This window comes from Bos javanicus, chromosome 12 (genome assembly GCF_032452875.1).
Source record: "Bos javanicus breed banteng chromosome 12, ARS-OSU_banteng_1.0, whole genome shotgun sequence".
NCBI lineage: Eukaryota > Metazoa > Chordata > Mammalia > Artiodactyla > Bovidae > Bos > Bos javanicus.
Window position 1 is genome coordinate 66,124,623 of NC_083879.1, and position 21,938 is coordinate 66,146,560.

The 21,938-nt window shown below is 37.9% G+C and overlaps 1 protein-coding gene across 9 annotated transcripts in view; it reads left to right on the forward strand.

The window, feature by feature from the left end:
• GPC5 (glypican 5) overlaps positions 1 to 21,938 on the forward strand; it is a 1,566,851-nt gene that overhangs the window by 381,135 nt on the left and 1,163,778 nt on the right. For all 9 annotated transcript variants that reach the window (XM_061435203.1, XM_061435206.1, XM_061435202.1 and 6 more), the window contains one exon: positions 16,656 to 16,781. In XM_061435203.1, coding sequence (XP_061291187.1) covers positions 16,656 to 16,781 — 126 coding nt within the window. The remainder of the gene's footprint in view (positions 1 to 16,655; positions 16,782 to 21,938) is intronic.

The following is a 21,938-nucleotide window of genomic DNA, read 5'->3' on the forward strand; positions in this document are numbered from 1 at the left end:
ATTTCTCAGCTACAGGAAAAATGACCTTTAAGTTGGACACTTTTCTAACTGATTCTCCGAAAACCTTCTATTTCCCAGCAAATAACAGCTTTGCCAGATGAGCTTAGAGGCTTTTCAGTAGTGTTTTATAATAATGACTGTAGGGTTATCTCATTTATGTGGCTCAAATTATTCCCCCACCAAGAAAACCAAATTGTCAATGAAATTTTCCTTATCTAATATACCTGAAAGCAACTTCCTTCCTTTTCACAAAAGGTGAATATTTTATCCATTTTCCTTTGGAAAGTCTGTGAACATCTGGAGTTAAAAAGTACCCCAAATTCAGCTCCCATTTTTTTCACTTTTTTAAGAGGTGAGGAGGAATTAAATTTCTGTTGTATTGAAATTGATGATTTTTATAGGAGTGCATAAAAGATATTTCAGAAGTTTTAGCAGAATCTATGGGGCATACATCAGGATAATGCGATGCTTCTTTCTTTTACTAAAGTAGCAAAATTAGTTGTTCTTAGAAGTCTTATGAGTACTCCATCTACAGCCAGAGTACTGAGCTCTTTCTTTCTCTTGGTTTTGCATTGCAAACAATATTCTATCAGTTTAAATCTATCATCAGCATTTAAAGTGTCCAAATCATGCATACAGATAAGAGGGAAAAATGGGGAGTAGGTAGACCCAAGAGATATTCTTATTTTTATTTAGTTGCATGTTGAATGGAATTAATAAAGCTACCAATTTTTACGTAGTAGTGCTCAAAATAGAAGAAACATATTTCTAGAGTGAATTTTATCACTTAATGGAAACTTTGCTTTTTTTCAATTTTTCTCATCTTCATCCCAAGATACACATTTACCTCAACCATTTCCAGAAACACCATGGTCTCCAGAATCATATTTTGTTTAAAGGTGCAACTGATGAAAGCTTGAAGGTAGTTCTGGGATGATGCTTTCTGTTTAAGCCTATATTCATAGACTTACAGACTTGCAGATCAAATTTTCTTCCAAATAATATGATTTATTCTGGTTGATGACTTTTGAAGATGAAGAGTTTAAGACATTCTTTTGGCTATGTTAGTTTGACTGTCCTTCAGTAAGAATCTTGTTAGACATGGAACACTGCAACTTTGGCGACGTACAAATTGAGTGAATCCAAAGGATTTATAATATTTTGTTGTATTTGTTTTGCCTACATTTTGCAATATAAGCTAAATATAAACAAAGATATATATGAATAATCATAATGGAAGGATGTATTACTTTGATTCTGATCATATGCACAGTATTTCAGATGTCATAATTGGGTAAATGTGATTATACATTATTCAGTATTCTGTGCCACCTTTCAGAAGTTGGAAATACAATAATATCTGGGTTACATGTGATATTCAAAATTAATTTTTTCCAAAATGAGAATTACTAGAATAGTAGGAATAAAATTGAAGACTAAAATAATTTATTTTCTTTGAGCCTTGTTAACTATAGATTTCCTGATCTTAAAGCCCATCTTTATATAAGAATCCAGGAACCACAAATATTTGCACTGAGAGGTATACAGTTAGTAAAAATGCAAGTGAGAATAATTTGTACAAGGCATATATTAACTCAGACAAATTTGTGGATGGAGGTAACCAGAGATATCTGATTTAAGTCATTAAATAAAAAGGAAAGAAAAGGAAATAGGAAGAAGCCAAATTATTGGCAGACTATTAAAGTGAAAATAGTTCATTAATATTCTGAGGCTGAGAGAGGAAAATATTGTCCAGAATGTTTTTTTCTTTTTTTGGCCCCTAGGTTTTGGAGTTTATTGTTAAAATGTCAGCAAGCACAGGAAACATCTTACTAGAAAAGAAAGTAAGATTCAAGTTTCGACGTAAAATCCTGAATCTCAAAATGCAGTTATAATGTCTTTTTGTATAAATGACCTATATTAGAGTCATTAGATTTGTAAATATTCTGTTTGGCTAAACCTTCTGATTGGTCTTGACTCAGTCAAGTCCTAGACTTTATTTTTCTATTGTGAAATTAATAGCATGCTTCTTTCAACTAGTTGAGTGAGTAAATGATGGCATATTTTTATTAAAATGAACACAAAGTTATGAGATAGGAGAACTTATATTATATCTCCTTTGGGACAGATGCTCAGTTTTATATTATCCAATTTGTATAAATATTGAATGTTTGGCCCTGTGTTTATTTTTACAAATGAGTTAAGGTCTTTGTTTAAAGTTCTTTTTTAATGGAGAACAGAGTCAGTGCTTTCTGAGGTACATTTTTATGACATGGGGAAATGAGATGAGAGCTTGTTTTGCAAACCTAGTTTTGACATCAGGTTTAAATCACTCTTTTTACAGGAGGATGCTTTCAGAAAGGATACTTTTTACTGGGACATTAAATGGTAACACGTTGGATTTGAGGAATATTGAAAAAGAACAGACATGTCCATATCAATTGTATAGGTGGCTATCATTGTCCAGCTCAGGGCTGGTATAAAACCATCACCAGGGAGCCTTAAACATGCAGCACTTGTCAGAAAAGAATCCTCTGCAGAGAAGATGGGAGGATGTTGGTGTGTTGGGTGTTTCCAGTGTTCTTTCCCATCATTTTCTCTGGTGCCCCCCAGCCTACCCACCTACTTCAACCCCTTCAGCCTTTTTGAGAAGGTAGGGAAATCCCGTCTCATGAACAAGATTTCGTATCAGGAGGGAGAAACCTGGAATCATTTTTAGTCAGAAGAAGAGACTCTCCTCTTGGAGAATGGTGCCAGTTCTGAGGTCTCAGCTTCCTTCATGAGCAGCGTGTTCAGGTGTGGTTCAGAGAGCAGACTTTATGAGTTACTATTTTAGAAAAGACAGTATTTTCTTTTAAAATCAAATATGAGTGCAATGTGCTTGAAATATTTCCATTTGTGATAAAATGTGCTGGTGCCATTTATTGCTTTGTTTCTTTGTGTTACACTCACCCTCTTCCCACACCTCTGCCGGCATCATGAATGAAGCCTGTGTAAAAAGGGGCAACAAACTTGACTTCAGTATCCTGATAGCCAGTCTTCCTGCATGTATTTAATTATTTTCAAGTCTTTACAATGATAACCCTTATTGCCATAGAACAGAAATCTAAAGAAATCCTTAGAAATCTCTTCTCAAGATCTATGCAAATATTTTGTCAAATAGAATGACTTTGTTGAGAATTAAGTCAAATGATGAAATACAGAATTGCTAGAGAAAATAGTCCTTATCTAGAAACATGTGATTATGTATTTCCTCTGGAGGACAGGAGACTGACACTTTAAATATCTCCTGTTTGACAACCGTGGTCAGACCCGTCCACAGGTCTGAGACTGTTCATTAGTACCACATTAACCTTAACTTTGCCTCAGGCCATTAACTAGCAAACTGCACATTTGACCTTTGTTCTACAGATATTTTCAAACCGTGTGTGAGGTACTGCTTTTAATTTGGGTTCTGTATTAACGTGTGGACTGATGTGAAGGCTAAAAAAATCGATATGTGTCATTAACTACAGAAATGTGTGTTCTGAAACATTCTGCAGACAAAAGTTCCACTCGAAAATCAGATTCTTCTCCAACACTTTTTCAGATAATTAGCTTTGCTTAAAATAAGAAATAGTCTCTTTTATATTGTGTTCAAGGGAAAAAGGGTGAGGAAGTGCTCCATGAGACAGTTGATAAACGTTTTAAAGTGGAAACAAATGCCCACTAGATGAAGACCTAAGATTAGAGGTATGCCTTTTGAACATAGCTCTGTTTCCAGCAATGTCTCATGAAACAAAATGCAAAATCAAATGTAGATTGGAGCCATATGCTTAAGTGAAAACAGCTCCCTGAAATATCAGCAAAGTTTAAAACATGTGGTTATCACTCTTCAAATACTACATATGAGGAACATGTCAGTCTTATAAATTAAGAAGTAAAAATTGCCTTAGTGGGATATTTTGATAAATTATACCAGCATTGTTGTATCCAGAGATTGGAATAGTATATAGCTGTATAAAAATAAGTAAGATCTAGACTTAATAACCTGAAAAGAGTTCATGAAATATTGTCAAGCAAGAAAAGTCAGTTGCATTTATGTGTATAGGTTGGTCCTAGTTTTATAAAACTAAACCGTCTCTATCTTGATATGTCTGTTTTTTGTTATGTGTTAGGGTGTACACAGAGGAAGCTGAAGAAAGCACCCTGGGCTGTTGTCATTACTTACCTTAGGAGGCATGATGGAAATACTGCAGAGGGACAGATATGAATTTATTCTTCATGTGCCTTTTAGTTATTTTACCGCTCACCAAAATATACGTTACTTTTGTCATTAAGGGCTTCCCTGATAGCTCAGTTGGTAAAGAGTTCACCTGCAATTCAGGAGACACCAGTTTGATTCCTGGGTCAGAAAGATCCTCTGGAGAAGGGAAAAGCTACCCACTCCAGTATTCTTGGACTTCACTTGTGGCTCAGAAATGATTTAAGTTGAATGATGATGGTAAAGACAATCAGAAGTGTCACTTAGTTTTAGAGTAGTATCTGGACACTCCTGTGTCAACCAAACTAGACATGACAACTTCAGGGTGAATTGTATTTCCTTTCGTATTTATTTTCCCCATGTGATGGATCAGGAAACCTTTCTGGCACTATTGGCCTCCAGGGCATGGGAAGCAAGGAAGTGCTAACTGTGCTGGCCCATGTTCCTCTGTTGCCTCCAGTCAGCTCAGGGCAAACAAGGCTGGAAGCTATGAAGGAACAATTGTGCTCCAGCTTTTTCCCTCTTTCCTGTGCTAGCACAGTGTGCAAAGCTGTTCATTAGTTAGTGATCAGAATTTACTCCACCCCCTACTATATATTTCAAACTGGTAAAGAGATACAGATAAATCCTGTGTAAACATGTTGCTTTCTAAATCCAGATTTTGGCAGAAAAAAGTGATGTATCTGTTTTCTAGTCTACCAGTCTACAACTAAAGTGTGTTCTGTAAAAAGAATGATGGTTTCTGTAAAATTTTAAAAACAGAGGGAAATATTCTTCTCTACAAAAAGTCATTCAACTTTGATTTCTCAAACATCCCATACCTGCCCTACATTGCAAAGTAATGACATTTTTATTAATTAATTAATGAAAATAGTCTTGAGGTCTGTGTTGACTAAATGCCTGACTCAATAAAGGACAGAAATGGTATGGACCTAACAGAAGCAGAAGATATTAAGAAGAGGTAGCAAGAATACACAGAAGAACTGCATAAAAAAGAGCTTCACGACCCAGATAATCATGATGGTGTGATCATTCACCTATAGCCAGACATCCTGGAATGGGAAGTCAAGTGGGCCTTAGGAAGCATCACTACGAACAAAGCTAGTGGAGGAGATGGAATTCCAGTTGAGCTATTTCAAATCCTGAAAGATTATGCTGTGAAAGTGCTGCACTCAATATGCCAGCAAATTTGGAAAACTCAGCAGTGGCCACAGGACTGGAAAACGTCAGTTTGCATTCCAATCCCATTGAAAGGCAATGCCAAAGAATGCTCAAACTACTGCACAATTGCACTCATCTCACATGCTAGTAAAGTAATACTTAAATTTCTCCAAGCCAGGCTTCAGCAATACGTGAACCATGAACTTCCTGATGTTCAAGCTGGTTTTAGAAAAGGCAGGGGAACCAGAGATCAAATTGCCAACATCTGCTGGATCATCAAAAAAGCAAGAGGTCCAGAAAAACATCTATTTCTGCTTTATTGACTATGCCAAAGCCTTTGACTGTGTGGATCACAATAAACTGTGGAATATTCTGAAAGAGATGGGAATACCAGACCACCTGACCTGCCTCTTGAGAAATCTGTATGCAGGTCAGGAAGCAACAGTTAGAACCGGACACGGAACAACACACTGGTTCCAAATAGGAAAAGGAGTTCGTCAAGGCTGTATATTGTCACCCTGCTTATTTAACTTATATGCAGAGTACATCATGAGAAATGCTGGACTGGAAGAAGCACAAGCTGGAATCAAGATTGCCAGGAGAAATATCAATAACCTCAGATATGCAGATGACACCACCCTTATGGCAGAAAGTGAAGAGGAACTAAAGAGCCTCTTGATGAAAGTGAAAGAGGAGAGTGAAAAAGTTGGCTTAAAGCTCAACATTCAGAAAATAAAGATCATGGCAGCTGGTCCCATCACTTCATGGCAAATAGATGGGGAAACAGTGGAAATAGTGTCAGACTTTATTTTTCTGGGCTCCGAAATCACTGCAAATGGTGATTGCAGCCATGAAATTAAAAGATGCTTACCCCTTGGAAGGAAAGTTATGACCAACCTAGACAGAGTATTAAAAAGCAGAGACATTTCTTTGCCAACAATAGTCCTCCTAGTTCAAGGCTATGTTTTTTCCAGTGGTCATTTATGGATGTGAGAGTTGTACTGTGAAGAAAGCTGAGCGCCAAAGAATTGATGCTTTTGAACTGTGGTGTTGGAGAAGACTCTTGAGAGTCCCTTGGACTGCAAGGAGATCCAACCAGTCCATTCTGAAGGAGATCAGCCCTGGGTTTTCACTGGAAGGACTGATGTTGAAGCTGAAACTCCAATACTTTGGCCATCTGATGCGAAGAGTTGACTCATTGGAAGAGACCCTGATGCTGGGAGGGATTGGGGGCAGGAGGAGAAGGGGACGATAGAGGATGAGATGTTTGGATGGCATCACCAACTCAATGGAAATCGGTTTGGGTGGACTCTGGGAGTTGGTGATGGACAGGGAGGCCTGGCATGTTGCAGTTCATAGGGTTGCAAACAGTCAGACATGACTAAATGACTGAACTAAACTGAACTGAAATAACTAACTTAAATAACTAATTTCATCACTTCTCACAAGTCCTTTCACTTCTTTGGTTTTCAATTTCCTTAGTTAAAAAGTAAGAGACTGCACATTAGGATCCTGTAGAAAGCTTTTAGAGAAACCCAGATGCCAGGGTCCTGTCCCAAACACAAAATCTGAATGTCTGAGGGAGAAGTTGAGGTGTGCAATTTGTGCTTCCTTGGTGACGATAAAGTGCATTTCGGGCAGAATACTACTGGATCAAATGGTCTCTCTTTTTCTAACACTTGTCTTTATAATATGGCATCTCTATAATGTATTAATTATGATGGGTAGCTTACACAGCAGTGTGATTAAATATTAATGTATCCCTATATGTTAATTTTGGCATCACATATATATTTGTATATGTGTATATAGAGGGAGCCCTGGAGCAGGGAATGGCACCCCACTCAAGTATTCTTGCCTGGGAAATCCTATGGACAGAGGGGCCTGGTGGGCTACTGTCCATGGTGTCCCAAAGAGTCTGACACGACTGAGTGATTAACACAACAACATATAGAGGGAAACTCTGTCTTGAACCTATTTGGAAGAATCTGGGACAGTTTGTGGCCCTGCCCTCTGGATTTCTTCCAATTTCTAATATAACACATCAGAAAGGTCCTTCTGATCTTTCTCCACAATCTTGGAGCAGATCTCCTAATTCAAATTTTCCCAAGTCAGCCATGCTCTCTAAGAACTTTTAATTATCATTATCATTTTTTAAAATGTGTTTGTTTATATGACTATGCTGGGTCTGTTGTTGCCTGGGCTTTTCTCTAGTTGGGTGAGTGGGGGCTACTCTCTGGTTGCAATGCTCAGGTTCTCACTGCAATGGCATCTCTTGTTCCTGAGCATGGGCTCAGGGTGTGAGGGCTTCAGCAGTCACAGCTTGAGGGCTCAGTAGTTGCAGCTCCTGGGCTTTAGAGCACAGGCTCAATAGTTGTGGTGTTCCACAGTGTGTGGGATCTTCCCAGACCAGGGAACCCATGTCTCCTGCATTGGCAGGCAGATTCTTTACCAATGAGCCACCAGGGAAGCCCTATCATTATCATATTTTAAAAATGTATTGAGTATGGAAACTTCTAATTCTGGAAGTTGGTAAAAACTAACAGTGCATCTGGGGCCAATTTAACAAGAATTTGTTGGGTGCCTGTGGGGTACCAAACTGTAGTCTAAACCCTTGGGATATAAAGTAGACATGACTCTTGTCTTTAGAGAACACACCCTTTAATCAGAGAGGCAGACAGACAGACAGAGGAATTATAATACCAGATAACCAGGGGTATAGAACAGATGCCAAGTGTGGCATTAGAAACACACTGGGCCAATAAAAGCTTCACAGTCTGGTCAGGACAGGATTTAGAGAGGAGATGAGGATTAGCTGGATCCTGAAGGATGGGTGGATGTTTGGGAGAATGAAATAGGAGGGCAGGCCATTATGGGGAGAAGCCCATCATTGGGTTTAGAAGCAAAAAATTGTTTTTGTTCCAAACCTTTGGGTTCCCTAAATGCAGGCGATACAGGAGAAATGGGTTTGATCCCTGGGTCAGATCCCCTGAAGGAGGAAGTAGAAACCCACTTCAGTAATCTTACCCGGAGAATTCCATGGATAGAGGAGCCTGACAGGCTATCGTATATAGGGTCTCAAAGAGTCAGACACAACTGAGCACACACACATACATACATATGTGCCCACTTCAGATCATCAGGAGCAATGCCTAAGAGTGTTTGCCCTGGCTTTAAGGATCAGAGTGACAGAGCAGCTGCCATCGGAAGCATTGCCTGTCATCAGGGAAAAGGGGAACAGAAACTGGCAAAGCCACATTGGTCCAGAAAGCTTAAGCCTGGAGGGAACAAACACCGCTTCTGTGTATATGTCTAGAAGTCAGATAGCCAAGGCTACCCCCAAAGAACCTTTGTGTCCAGAAGGTAGAGAATTGGAACAAATGAATGACCACATAACTTTATCTTCTTCCCCTTTCACACACAAATATACTAAAACCGTTTTTATATTCAAATAAGCATGAATCCAAAGGAAAATCTATTTTCCTTTTTTGGGACTCCTCAATTCCAGTTTCTCATCTTTTTTTTTCATGGTTCATCATACAGCAAATCTGAAGTTTATTATTCTTTATCAAATGCTTTAATTATTTTATTCGTGTGTTAAAACAACTAAAACAAAATAGCACAGGCTGGCTGGATTAAATGACAGAAATGGATTTTCTGACAGGTCTGGAGGCTGGAAGTCTAAGATCAAGGTGTTGGCAGGTGTGGTTTCTTCTGAGACTTCTCCTCAGTTTGCAGTTGCCACCTTCGTGCTGTGTCCTCCCATGGCCTTTCCTCTGAATTCATGTACCTGTAGTGTCTCTTTCTCATTAGAACACTGGTCAGTGGATTAAGACCCACTCATCTTATGTATCTTGTTGCTACTGCTAAGTCACTTCAGTCGTGTCCGACTCTTAGTGACCCCATGGACTGCAGCCTACCAGGCTCCTCTGCCCATGGGATTTTCCAGGCAAGAGTAGTGGAGTGGGATGCCATTGACGCACTCATCCTATGTATCTTATGTAAGTTTAATTACTGCTTTAAAGGCCCTGTCTCCATATACAGTCATATTGGGGTTTAGGGCTTCAAGATATGAATTTTGGGGATGGACACAATTCAGTCTAAAACAATTACGATCACCACATACAGAATACATTTTTAGTATTTTAATCTGTTTTTCATAATGTCTTTTTATACTGAAGAGAATCTCTAATTTTTTTTTTTTTGAGAATCTCTAAATTCAAATTTTCTCATTCTTTAGCTTTCATAACTCTTAGCATTGAAGTTTTTTTTTCCTGTTGCTCCTACTTTTGAGTCCCTTTGGCTTCTTCTGACTGTGTATTATTTGCCTGAGAGAGATTATTCATGTTCATGACTTCAGTTACCACCTCTGTACATGGTGAATCTGGCATCACATGTCCAGCCCACCAATTTTGACCCATATATCCAACAGCAACCTTCCATGGTATTCATGGTTCTTGACATGGGCATCATCCAATGCCTTTTGAAATGTGGAATCTTGGAACTTGCCCCTCCCAAGCTGTTGACTCCAAATCTACATTTTGGCCAGATCCCCAGATGATGTTATAAATGTTAAGTTTGTAAAGTAGGCTTCTACTTGATTACTTTCTCTGAAGATTTAAAAAATCTTAAACTGAATATGTCAAGAATGGAATGAATTATTAATTAGTTTTCACTCATTCATTGATTTGGTAACTACTTATTGAGTGTACTATATCCTTTACCACTGCTACATTGGTGAACAAAGCAAACCAATAACCCCTGCCTACTTCAATTTTTTATTGGAGTGCGGAAGACAGATAAGAAACAATACAACATTGTAAATAAGCATGTTATATGCTCAAATAGAAAGTAATATGTGCCATGGGAAGATGAAAATCTTGAGCAAAATAAGGGCAACTATTAATATAGTGGGGGACACTGAGAAGGTGATGTTTCCTTTCCTTTATTTCTTTTTTAAATTTAAACTTTAGATTTAAAAATAAACCATTTAAAATGGTTGATTTACAATGTTGTGTTAGTTTCTGCTGTACATAGAAGTGAATCAGTTAAACATATATATGCATCCACTCTTTTTTAGATTCTTTTCTCATATAGGCCATTACAGAGTATTGAGTAGAGTTCCCTGTGCTATAGAGTAGGATCTTATTATCTATTTTATTTATAGTAGTGTAGAAATGTCAATCCAAATCTCCCAATTTATCCCTGCGTACGTTTCCTTTATTTCTTACCTCAGTAAAGAATACAGTCTTTTCATTAGTCACCTGATGGAAAACAATTAAAAGTTATTTTAACGTCTTTACTTTACCTGTGAATTCTAGGTTCCTAATGTTTTTCTGATGTTGACTGGCCAGTGTTGTTTTTTTTTTCCCTATCCTCATATTTCTCCATTTCAACTTGGTTATAGTCCCCTTGGTTATAGGCCTTGATGCTGGGAAAGACTGAAGGCAAAAGGAGAAGGTGGTGGCAGAGGATGATATGGATAGAATCAACTCAATGGATTTGAATTTGAGCAAATTCCCAGAGATAGCAGAGGACAGAGGAGCCTAGCGTGCTATAGTCCATGAGCTCTCAAATAGTCAGACACGACTTAGCAACTGAACACCAATAGCACAACATAGGCCCCTAAGTGACCTCACTGCACTTCTATCTGTTTCCACATTACTGCAATGATGGTGATGGCTTTCACTTGCTGGCTGGGAAACTTTTAATGGCTCTCACTGCCTTATTAATAAAACTGAAACATCTTATGATGATCAAGATGGCTAACTATAATCTTGCCTCCTTCTCCCTTTAACTGTATTCCCATGAACACAGTCCTCACTAGCCAAACCAGCTGCATACGACTCTCTGAACACACAGTGATCTCTTTCCTTTTCACCCCTGCTCATCCTCACCTTTGTTGTTTGCTGCTGCTTTTTTTGCATGAAACATGGAAATGTTATCTTTGTATTCCTGATTCCTCCTCTGTCCTCAAATATGACAATATACTAACACTGTATTATTATTGTGGATTTTTATCAGGATATATATTCTTAGAAGGCAGAGATATTTTGTTTAGCTGTGAACCCCTGGCACCAACACAGAGCTTGGTATGCCATAGTGTTTAGTATTTTGTGACAAATAGTTGATAGGTGATGGTTTATGGAATGAGTGGAAGTCTTCTAAAAGATGATCCTTTCGGAGAGAATGAGGGCAAAGGCAGAGGTATGTCTGGAGAATAACAAGCACTTTTGTGGAACCCTAAACTGTGGATTGGGTTGCTGAAATTGAGAGTGTCTTATATACCTTTCTAAGAAGACTAGATTTCATGCTGTAGAGAATAGAGAGGCATAGATGACTTTATGCAAATGAATGGCATAGTCTGTGGACTACCAGATTTGAATTTCTGTAGATGAATCTTATGGAGGATGGGAGGTGATTGTTAAGGAACAAATGGGAGGTATGTCCTCCAGGTGCAGTGATTCCAGTGAAAAGATTAAGACTTAAGCTAAGGCAATGGCAGAAGCATTGGAAAGGAGGCTGGAAAATAAAGATGTAAAGTTTCCCTACTACGATATATTGGGTGTGAAAGAAGAAATGGAAGAAAGACACCATTTACCAAGATTAAAGTTGGGGTTTTAGGGACCATAAAAATATCTATTCATGATCAATTTGAAAGTCTCCACATCTACCAACTCATGGGGAAAGGCCCTGATACTGGGAAAGATTGAGGACAAGACGAGAAGGGGACAACAGAAGTTGAGATTGTAGGATGGCATCACTGACTCAATGGACATGAGTTTGAGCAAACTCCAGGAGATAATGAATGACAGGGAAGCCTGGCATGCCACAGTCCATGGGGTCACAAGGAGACACGACTAAGCAACTGAATAGCAACAACATCTGCAGCCATTTGTGCCAGGCCTCTTCATTTCCAGAGGATTCTTTGATTCCAAACAGGTGGTCATTTATGTTGGATAGAAATCAGGAATGGAGTCACACATCTTCTCATTCATTAAACCCTGCTCTCTAAGAAAGAACCAGTCAATTTAATCAATTATATTTTAGTAGCTGCAGCATGAGAATTGATGTTTGTTCATCCATTATAGTTACTGGAACATAGCCATCAAGCAGACACTTATTTTCTAGTAGAGGAAATCGATAAAATATAGATAATCATTTAACTGTGTTAGTGAGAAGATAGACCATCTTTTTTCTTTTGACTGAGAATTATTTATAAATTTGTGCTTCCTGTGACCATTTTGTTATTACTTGTCTGGTCAAGCTTTGCTAAGGAAAAGTGAAAGTGAAAGTCTCTCAGCTGTCTCTGACTCTGCAACACCATGATTATACAGTCCATGGAATTCTCCAGGCCAGAGTACTGGAGTGGGTAGCCTTTTTCTTCTTCAGGGGATCTTCCCAACCTAGGGATTGAAGCCAGGTCTCTTGCAATGCAGGTGAATTCTTTACCAGCTGAGCCACAAGGGAAGCCCAAGAATACTGGAGTGGGTAGGCAGAAAGTGAAGAGGAATTAAAGAGTTTCTTGATAAAAGTGAAAGAGGAGAGTGAAAAAGCTGGCTTAAAACTCAACATTCAAAAAACAAAGATCATGGCATCTGATCCCATCACTTCATGGGAAATAGATGGGGAAACAATGGAAACAGTGTCAGACTTTATTTTCTTGGGCTCCAAAGTCACTGCGGATCTTCCCGACCCAGGAATTGAACCAGGGTCTCAAAAGTTTGATTAAATACTCACCAGACACTTGCCATGGGAACATCTGATTTTCTCTGATTGCAAATCTTACATATTTGAAAGTTGTATTTATCCTTCCAACAGAGTGGTGGTTTTTTACAACTCCAGCAGTTTTATATCACTAGTTCTTCAAATACCAGTGAGAGAAAATTACAAGTTGAAACTTGAGGCTTAGTGCTTTCAAAATTAGATTTAATTTTTAAAAATTTGATTATTCCAACTATAATTTATAACCACCCCTGCTGTTTAATTTCACTTTCAAAGAAATTCTTTCAAAAGTATCAATGGGGAATGCGGTTTCATAATTGCAGTATTTTAATCACACATCCTACAGATTTCTGAAGTTTACTGCCCTTCCAACATTTCCATCTCCTGTCCCTGCCTTTTGGTCCAGGGGACATTTCATCTGGATCAGACTAGTGAGTTTTCTTTTTTCCCCCAGAACCGTTATGTATATAGAAAAGTTCAAAACTAAAGTCTTTAAGACTTGGTCTTTTGAAATGCTAGAACTCAAGGTTTTCAGACCTCAAAGCTTTGGCTTTAAAACTCCAAAGTCTTGGATTTCTAAATTGAAAAACTTCTGTTTTGTTGAGTTTCCTCTTTGCGCAATTTATACTGAAAAGAGAAGCAGTATGAGAGGGGAAAATAACTTAGCAAATGTATTATACATTACTCACTCCAATCAGTTTTATTTTCATGCTGCTGAAGTGTGTCACATACCTGAGTTCTCTCATATTTAGTAAAGATGTATTGCTTTATGTTCTTAGACACCAAAGAGAAGACGCAGATGGGAGAATTACCCAAACCTACTAAACTTTTAATCAGTAAGCAGTCAGTCAGCTTGTTGTAAGCCTCTGACATTTCTATATGGAAAAGAAAGTAGTTAGTACCACTAACTACTGGTAACTACTGGTTTAAATACCAGTAGCTAGTGAGGGCTTTAGGGAATCTAATAAAGTGACATGTGTCTGTGTGTGTGTATGTACTATTCACAATTTCTTGGACCAATAGACATCACCAGATGGTCAACACCGAAATCAGATTGATTATATTCTTTGCAGCCAAAGATGGAGAAGCTCTATACAGTCAGCCAATCAAGACTGGGAGCTGACTGTGGCTCAGATCATGAACTACTTATTGCCAAATTCAGATTTAAATTGAAGAAAGTAGGGAAAACCACTAGACCATACAGGTATGACCTAAATCAAATCCCTTATGATTATACAGTGGAAGTGAGAAATAGATTTAAGGGCCTAGATCTGATAGATAGAGTGCCTGATGAACTATGGAATGAGGTTTGTGACATTGTACAGGAGACAGGGATCAAAGCCATCCCATGGAAAAGAAATGCAAAAAAGCAAAATGGCTGTCTGGGGAGGCTTTACAAATAGCTGTGAAAAAAAGAGAAGCGAAAAGCAAAGGAGGAAAGGAAAGATATAAGCACCTGAATGCAGAGTTCCAAAGAATAGCAAGAAGAGATAAGAAAGCCTTCTTCAGTGATCAATGCAAAGAAATAGAGGAAAACAACAGAATGGGAAAGACTAGAGATCTCTTCAAGAAAATTAGAGATACCAAGGGAACATTTCATGCAAAGATGGGCTCGATAAAGGACAGAAATGGTATGGACATAACAGAAGCAGAAGATATTAAGAGGTGACAAGAATACACAGAAGAACTGTACAAAAAAGATCCTCACGACCCAGATAATCACGATAGTGTGATCACACACCTAGAGCCAGACATCCTGGAATGTGAAGTCAAGTGGGCCTTAGAAAGCATCACTACGAACAAAGCTAGTGGAGGTGATGGAATTCCAGTGGAGCTCTTTCAAATCCTGAAAGATGATGCTGTGAAAGTGCTGCACTCAATATGCCAGCAAATTTGAAAACTCAGCACTGGCCACAGGACTGGAAAAGGTCAGTTTTCATTCCAATCCCAAAGAAAGGCAATGCCAAAGAATGCTCAAACTACTGCACAATTGCACTCATCTCACACGCTAGTAAAGTAATGCTCAAAATTCTCCAAGGCAGGCTTCAGCAATATGTGAACCGTGAACTTCCTGATGTTCAAGCTGGTTTTAGAAAAGGCAGAGGAACCAGAGATCAAATTGCCAACATCTGCTGGATCATGGAAAAAGCAAGAGAGTTCCACAAAAACATCTATTTCTGCTTTATTGACTATGCCAAAGCCTTTGACTGTGTGGATCACAATAAACTGTGGAAAATTCTGAAAGAGATGGGAATACCAGACCACCTGATGTGCCTTTTGAGAAATCTATATGCAGGTCAGGAAGCAACAGTTAGAACTGGAGATGGAACAACAGACTGGTTCCAAATAGGAAAAGGAGTACATCAAGGCTGTATATTGTCACCCTGTTTATTTAACTTATATGCAGAGTACATCATGAGAAATGCTGGACTGGAAGAAGCACAAGCTGCAATCAAGATTGCTGGGAGAAATATCAGTAACCTCAGATATGCAGATGACACCACCCTTATGGCAGAAAGTGAAGAGGAACTGAAAAGCCTCTTGATGAAAGTGAAAGAGGAGAGTGAAAAAGTTGGCTTAAAGCTCAACATTCAGAAAATGAAGATCATGGCATCTGGTCCCATCATTTCATGGGAAATAGATGGGGAAACAGTGGAAACAGTGGCAGACTTTATTTTTGGGGGCTCCAAAATCACTGCAGATGGTGACTGCAGATGCAGACGCTTACTCCCTGAAAGGAAAGTTATGACCAAACTAGATAGCATATTCAAAAGCTTTACTTTTGAAAGTAAAGAGACATTACTTTCATATTCAAAGAGACATTACTTTGCCCACAAAAGTTCGTCTAGTCAAGGCTATGGTTTTTCCAGTGGTCATGTATGGATGTGAGAGTTGGACTGTGAAGAAGGCTGAGCGCCGAAGAATTGATGCTTTTGAACTGTGGTGTTGGAGAAGACTCTTGAGAGTCCCTTGGACTGCAAGGAGATCCAACCAGTCCATTCTGAAGGAGATCAGCCCTGGGATTTCTTTGGAAGGAATGATGCTAAAGCTGAAACTCCAGTACTTTGGCCACCTCATACGAAGAGTTGACTCATTGGAAAAGACTGATGCTGGGAGGGATTGGGGGCAGGAGGAGAAGGGGACGACAGAGGATGAGATGGCTGGATGGCATCACTGACTCGATGGACGTGAGTCTCAGTGAACTCAGCGAGTTGGTGATGGACAGGGAGGCCTGGCGTGCTGCGATTCATGGAGTTGCAAGGAGTCAGACACGACTGAGTGACTGAACTGAATACTTATATAAAGTTCATACCCAGTGAAAACTTTTATTTAAGAGAATAAATTTGAATACATTTTTTAAAAGATGTATTTTTTGTTTCTATTGTTAGAGAAGTATTAAATATATAAAAATAAGTAGAGAATTGTAAAAGCTGCCTTCTAAACATTATGCATAACATTATGCCATTTATATTGGCATTTCTTATGAACTTTGGGGTTTAACTGCTTTCTTTGTTTTTCCATTCAGAGAATTTATCAACAGCCTTCGACTGTACAGGACATTCTATGGGGGCCTGGCTGATCAGCTTTGTGCTAATGAATTAGATGCTGCTGATGGACTACCATGCTGGAATGGAGAAGACATAGTAAAAAGGTATTTTATGTGTGGTGATCTATGAAAACCTAGCAGCCACTTTCATCTTTGTTTTTTTCTTTCCCCCCTGTTCTTTAATGCGTTACTTCAGATTTAACTTTGCCCCACAGGTCAGAGGATCCATTAATTCCTTCTCTTTTGTTTGTCCAAGAAAAATTTAATTCTTCTGACATTTTAGAAATGTGGATAGCATTATGTGGTGTTCTAAAAGGTCTCTTGTCTTTGGTATCCGTCTATGGCTTACTGAACAATCTCACTTTTTCTATTAGGTGTTATTTAATGTCTAGCCAATCTGTCTTGTTTCTCAAATGTCTTTTTTTTTTAGTTTAATTTTATGACTATTTAGAAAGTGAGGACATTTAGTGAAATATGAATACCTGGGCAAAGATTCATTGATATCTGTATATATGTCACCACAGTGTCAACATGGGTTTCACAGGTGCTGCTGGTGGTGAAGAACCTGCCTGCCAGTGCAGTACACATGATAGATGTGGGCTTTGATCTCTGGGTCAGAAAGATCCCCTGGAGGAGGGCATGGCCACCCACTCCAATATTCTTGCCTGGAGAATCCCCATGGACAGAGGAGCCTGGTGGGCTCAGTCCATGGAGTTGCAGAGTCTGACGTGGCTGAAGCAACTTAGCACACAGCACAGTGTTCATGTCCTCCCTACAGTTGTCTCTTTGAGTGTATGTGAGAAAGTGGGGTGGGGAGAGAGAGAGAGCGATAGAGAGGGCTGGTACTTTTATGTACGTCTGTTGGAGGCATTGTTTATTTATATACTGTCCGTTGTTCTCAAGCTCAGGAGTGAATTTTTTTTTACCTTTTTTTTTCCCACTGTCTAGAATTTCTTTGAGTTTATTTTCCTTCGCTTCCTATAACTGGTCATGCTCTCAAGTAATTTCTTGAGTTTTAGAAAGTCCTATTTTCTCTCTAAAACCATAGTGTTGGTCCAAGTAATTGGCAGGAAATTAGTTGATTTTCTAGTGCTAGTGATTATCATAGAATGTAGGCCTGTGCTGTGTTCGGATTTGAATGTTTTAGTGTATTTTATATTGAGAAATCGGCCAAAAAATAGGGTGTTAAATTTTCTGATTTATAAACATGCCTACTCCATATAAGGATAGGTAGTTTAGTTACCACAAAAGTGATGATTTCATTTAAAATGTCATTTAGCAAATTCAATTTGCTATGATAAACATATACTATAATTAATGTGAGTATAAATTCATGTAATAAAGACTTTATTTCTGGGTGATCATACTCATTATAGTTACATTCCTGATATAGTAGAATGATTACTTATAGTTTATACTCAAATATCTCATAAGAAATCTTTGATTTCACAGAAAATAATTACTGAAGGTAGGAACTATAATTAAATTTAAATAAAATATTCAGCTGACATGGCTAGTGTTCTTTTCTCATTATGCTCCTTGGATGTTGAAATGTGTTCTTAAATATATCTTTCTTGCCTTTACTGAGAATAGTCATGGCATGCATAGTATTTTGAGTTCTTGCAGTATTCATGTTAATAAGATTTCTGCCACTTAGATCTAGTAATTAAATCCTACTTTGACTTATACTTTCTCTTTTCCCATTGTTCAAACCAGAATTGAATATTTTTGTGTATTAACAATTTTTCTACAAGAGCTAATGAGCTTTCATGGTGATTAATGAATGATTTAGTTCAGAATATACATATATTTAATATACAACATTATATTATATTATACATTTGATTCTAGAGCTGCAAGAGCCCTAGTTTCAATTTGTCCCATTCCTCTCGATTATTTGGTCAGGGGGTTGTATAATAGGAAATACTGTTGGAGAAATCGATGGTTTGGGAAAAGTTTTCAGAGGGATAGTATTTTTAACTCAAAGATAAACCTACATTTCTCCAAAGAAGACATACAGATGGCTAACAAACACATGAAAAGATGCTCAACATTGCTCATTATTAGAGAAATGCGAATCAAAACTACAATGAGATATCACCTCACACTGGTCAGAATGGCCATCGTCAAAAAGTCTACAAACAATAAATGCTGGAGAGGGTGTGGGAAAAAGGGAACACTCTTGCACTGTTGGTGGGAATGTAAATTGATTCAGCCACTATGGAAGATGGTATGGAAATTCCTTAAAGAACTAGGAATAAAACCACCATATAATCCAGCAATCCCACTCCTAGGCATATACCCTGAGGAAACCAAAATTGAAAAAAGCACATGCATCCCATTGTTCTTTGCAGCACTATTTACAATAGCTAGAACATGGAAGCAGCTATGTCCATCGACAAATGAATGGATAAAGTGGTGGTACATATACACAATGGAATTACTCAGCCATAAAAAGGAATGCCTTTGAGTCAGTTCTAATGAGGTGGATGAACCTAGAACCTATTATACAGAGTGAAGTAAGTCAGAAAGAGAAAGATAAATATCATATTCTAACACATATACAGAATCTAGAAAAATGGTACTTAAAAATTTACTTACAGGGCAGCAATGGAGAAACAGGCATGAATAGACTGGTGGACATGGGGAGAGGGGAGGAGAGAGTGAGATGCATGGAAAGAGTAACATGGAAACTTACATTACCATGTGTAAAATAGACAGTCAATGGGAATTTGCTGTATGGCTCAGGAAACTCAAACTGGGGCTCTGTGTCAACCTGGAGTGGTGGGATGGGGAGGGAGATTGTGGGGGGTGTTCAGGAGGGAGGGGATATATGTATACCTATGACTGATTCATGTTGAAGTTTGACAGAAAACAACAAAATTCTGCAAAGCAATTATCCTTCAATAAAAACATAAATAAATTTTTAAAGATATATTTTCTTATACGTGATATGTATTTTAAGACCTCATTCATGGTTTATGAATAAAGAAAGCTTATCTGTAGCAAGAACTCTCCATGGGAAGCATCCACATTTCTGGTAAAGAAAGTGAGCAGTTCTCATTATTCTCAGTTGCTTCCACCTCCTGTCTTCCTTTTCCATACCACCCAGCCTCCGGACTGTCACTTGCTTCCAAGAGCCCTAAGTGACTCCAGTCTCCTGTGAACACCTTTCACTTCACTTAATTTTCCCTCATATAGCCCTTCTACCTCATCACCTTATCTGACATTTTCCCTTCCCTCAGGATGTTTTTCCTCTTTATGTTTTTCCTCTTTTCCCTATCTCATCGGTCACCAATCTACTCCTTGCCTCACCAGGCCAGCCGATGAGCCTCACACACTAGCTCCCTACCACCTCTCAAGGCTACTTCCCAAATGAACATTTTTCAAGCCTGATTGTTTTCCAGCACTCAACTAAGGTTTCATAAGAATCATCTCACTGAATTCTCCCCCAAATTTTCTTCCTAATGCTTTAGAGTAAGCTGATTTTGTGGTGTCTCTTTTCTGCTCGATCTTGAGAAAATTCTTATCTGTACCTTAAATTGTAATTTCATTCATGGCTCTGCTAGTTTTTGATATAAACGTAGATCAGGAATTATTTTCAATGCAAAGTCTATGCTAAAATATAAATATCCATCATATCCAGTTAACATGGTATATTGACCATTGAATATTACGTGGCAGTCAAAAATGATTCATATTTATATTTGCTAAAGCAGAATAAGTTCAAATAACTATTAAATAAAGATAGTTAAAAGTTGGATATTAAGTATTTTATCAGAAGATTTGAATAAGTAAAAATACTAATATTGGTTCCACATAGAATATTTCTGGGCAGTTATGTGAAAACTGCTAATATACTTAAAGTACTGGGGAGGCTTTATTTTTTATTTGCATTATATTTATTAATTGATATTTAATGAAAACATGTTACAGTGATGTTAGAATTATGGGCCATTATTATTTTCTTCTTTTTATAATTCTTTTTTGAGATAAAAGCACTATTTTTATATTTTGTTTCTAACCAATTTTGACTTTTATAGTAATTTTATGATATAGGTTTTTCAAAAAATTGATGGATATGTTTTCATAAAATGGCCTTAATGTAAAGTCAAGTTCTGATGAATTTTACAATCCTGAACTATTAGCTGCTTTTTCCTTGAGAAAAACAAAATATAGTGTGAAAATACTAAGATCCCCAAATAGAATATTCATTTTAGAGACTCAAAGTTGACTGAAATAAATAATGCCATCAAATTTTGAAGAAATGAATATTAAGTGAATGTATACCACATTTGGTGGAGAAGGAAATGACAACCCACTCCAATATTCTTGCCTGGAGAATTCCATGGACAGGGGAGTCTGGTGGGCTACGGTCCGTGGGATCGCAAAGAATCAGACACGACTGAGTACACAGCACATACCACATTTGGAGATAGTAGGGATTTTTATTTTGCTTTTATATGCTGGGTTGTAATACTCTCAGATTTAATCTAGAGAAATTATGCCAAACACATCAATAGGATAAATTTGTGGCCCAGATTGAGCCTATCATTCACTATAAGAGTGAAGTGATTATTTTGGCAAGATTTCTTCTCCTGGAGGCATTTTTAAGGAGATGATTGATACCATTATTTATGTGCATAGACGTCCTGCCTTAAAAAATATGAGAACCATACAGCTTGTTTCAATATTATGACAGGCCTACAAACTGGGTCAAATCACCTTTTTGTTCATCAAAAGAGGTGGAATTCCTTTGTGGTTGAAGATGAAATATGTCAAATAGCTGTAGCATATTAATTTATGAAACAATCTCTTTTAGTTCAAATGATTTTGAACAGTGCATGTATACCATATACACTATCAAGACACCAAAGTACATAGCTCAAGCAATTCCTGATTAACGATGAAAATGTATCACTAAAATCCACAGAGTCTCTATTTCTTTCCTCCCGTCCTTTCATCATGAAACAAAAGTGTTCTCTGAAAGGCCTGCCAGTGTCTACTCTGCTGAGTTCCCTGTGGTTGCAAATTGATTGTTTGAAGGCTTTCACTTGTCTTTCTGAGTACTGAAGTTCAGATGACAGCTGCTTAATTTCCAGGCTTTCTTTTTCCTTTTTGATTAATAGACAGATAATCCAGTAACTCTCCTTCGATCTCCAGGAATTTATGACTTCTGCAGCAACTCTTAAACTAGCCAATAGCTGTTAAGTATTCTATTAAAATAAATAATCCATGTGATTTCTATCTTGATGTAGTTAA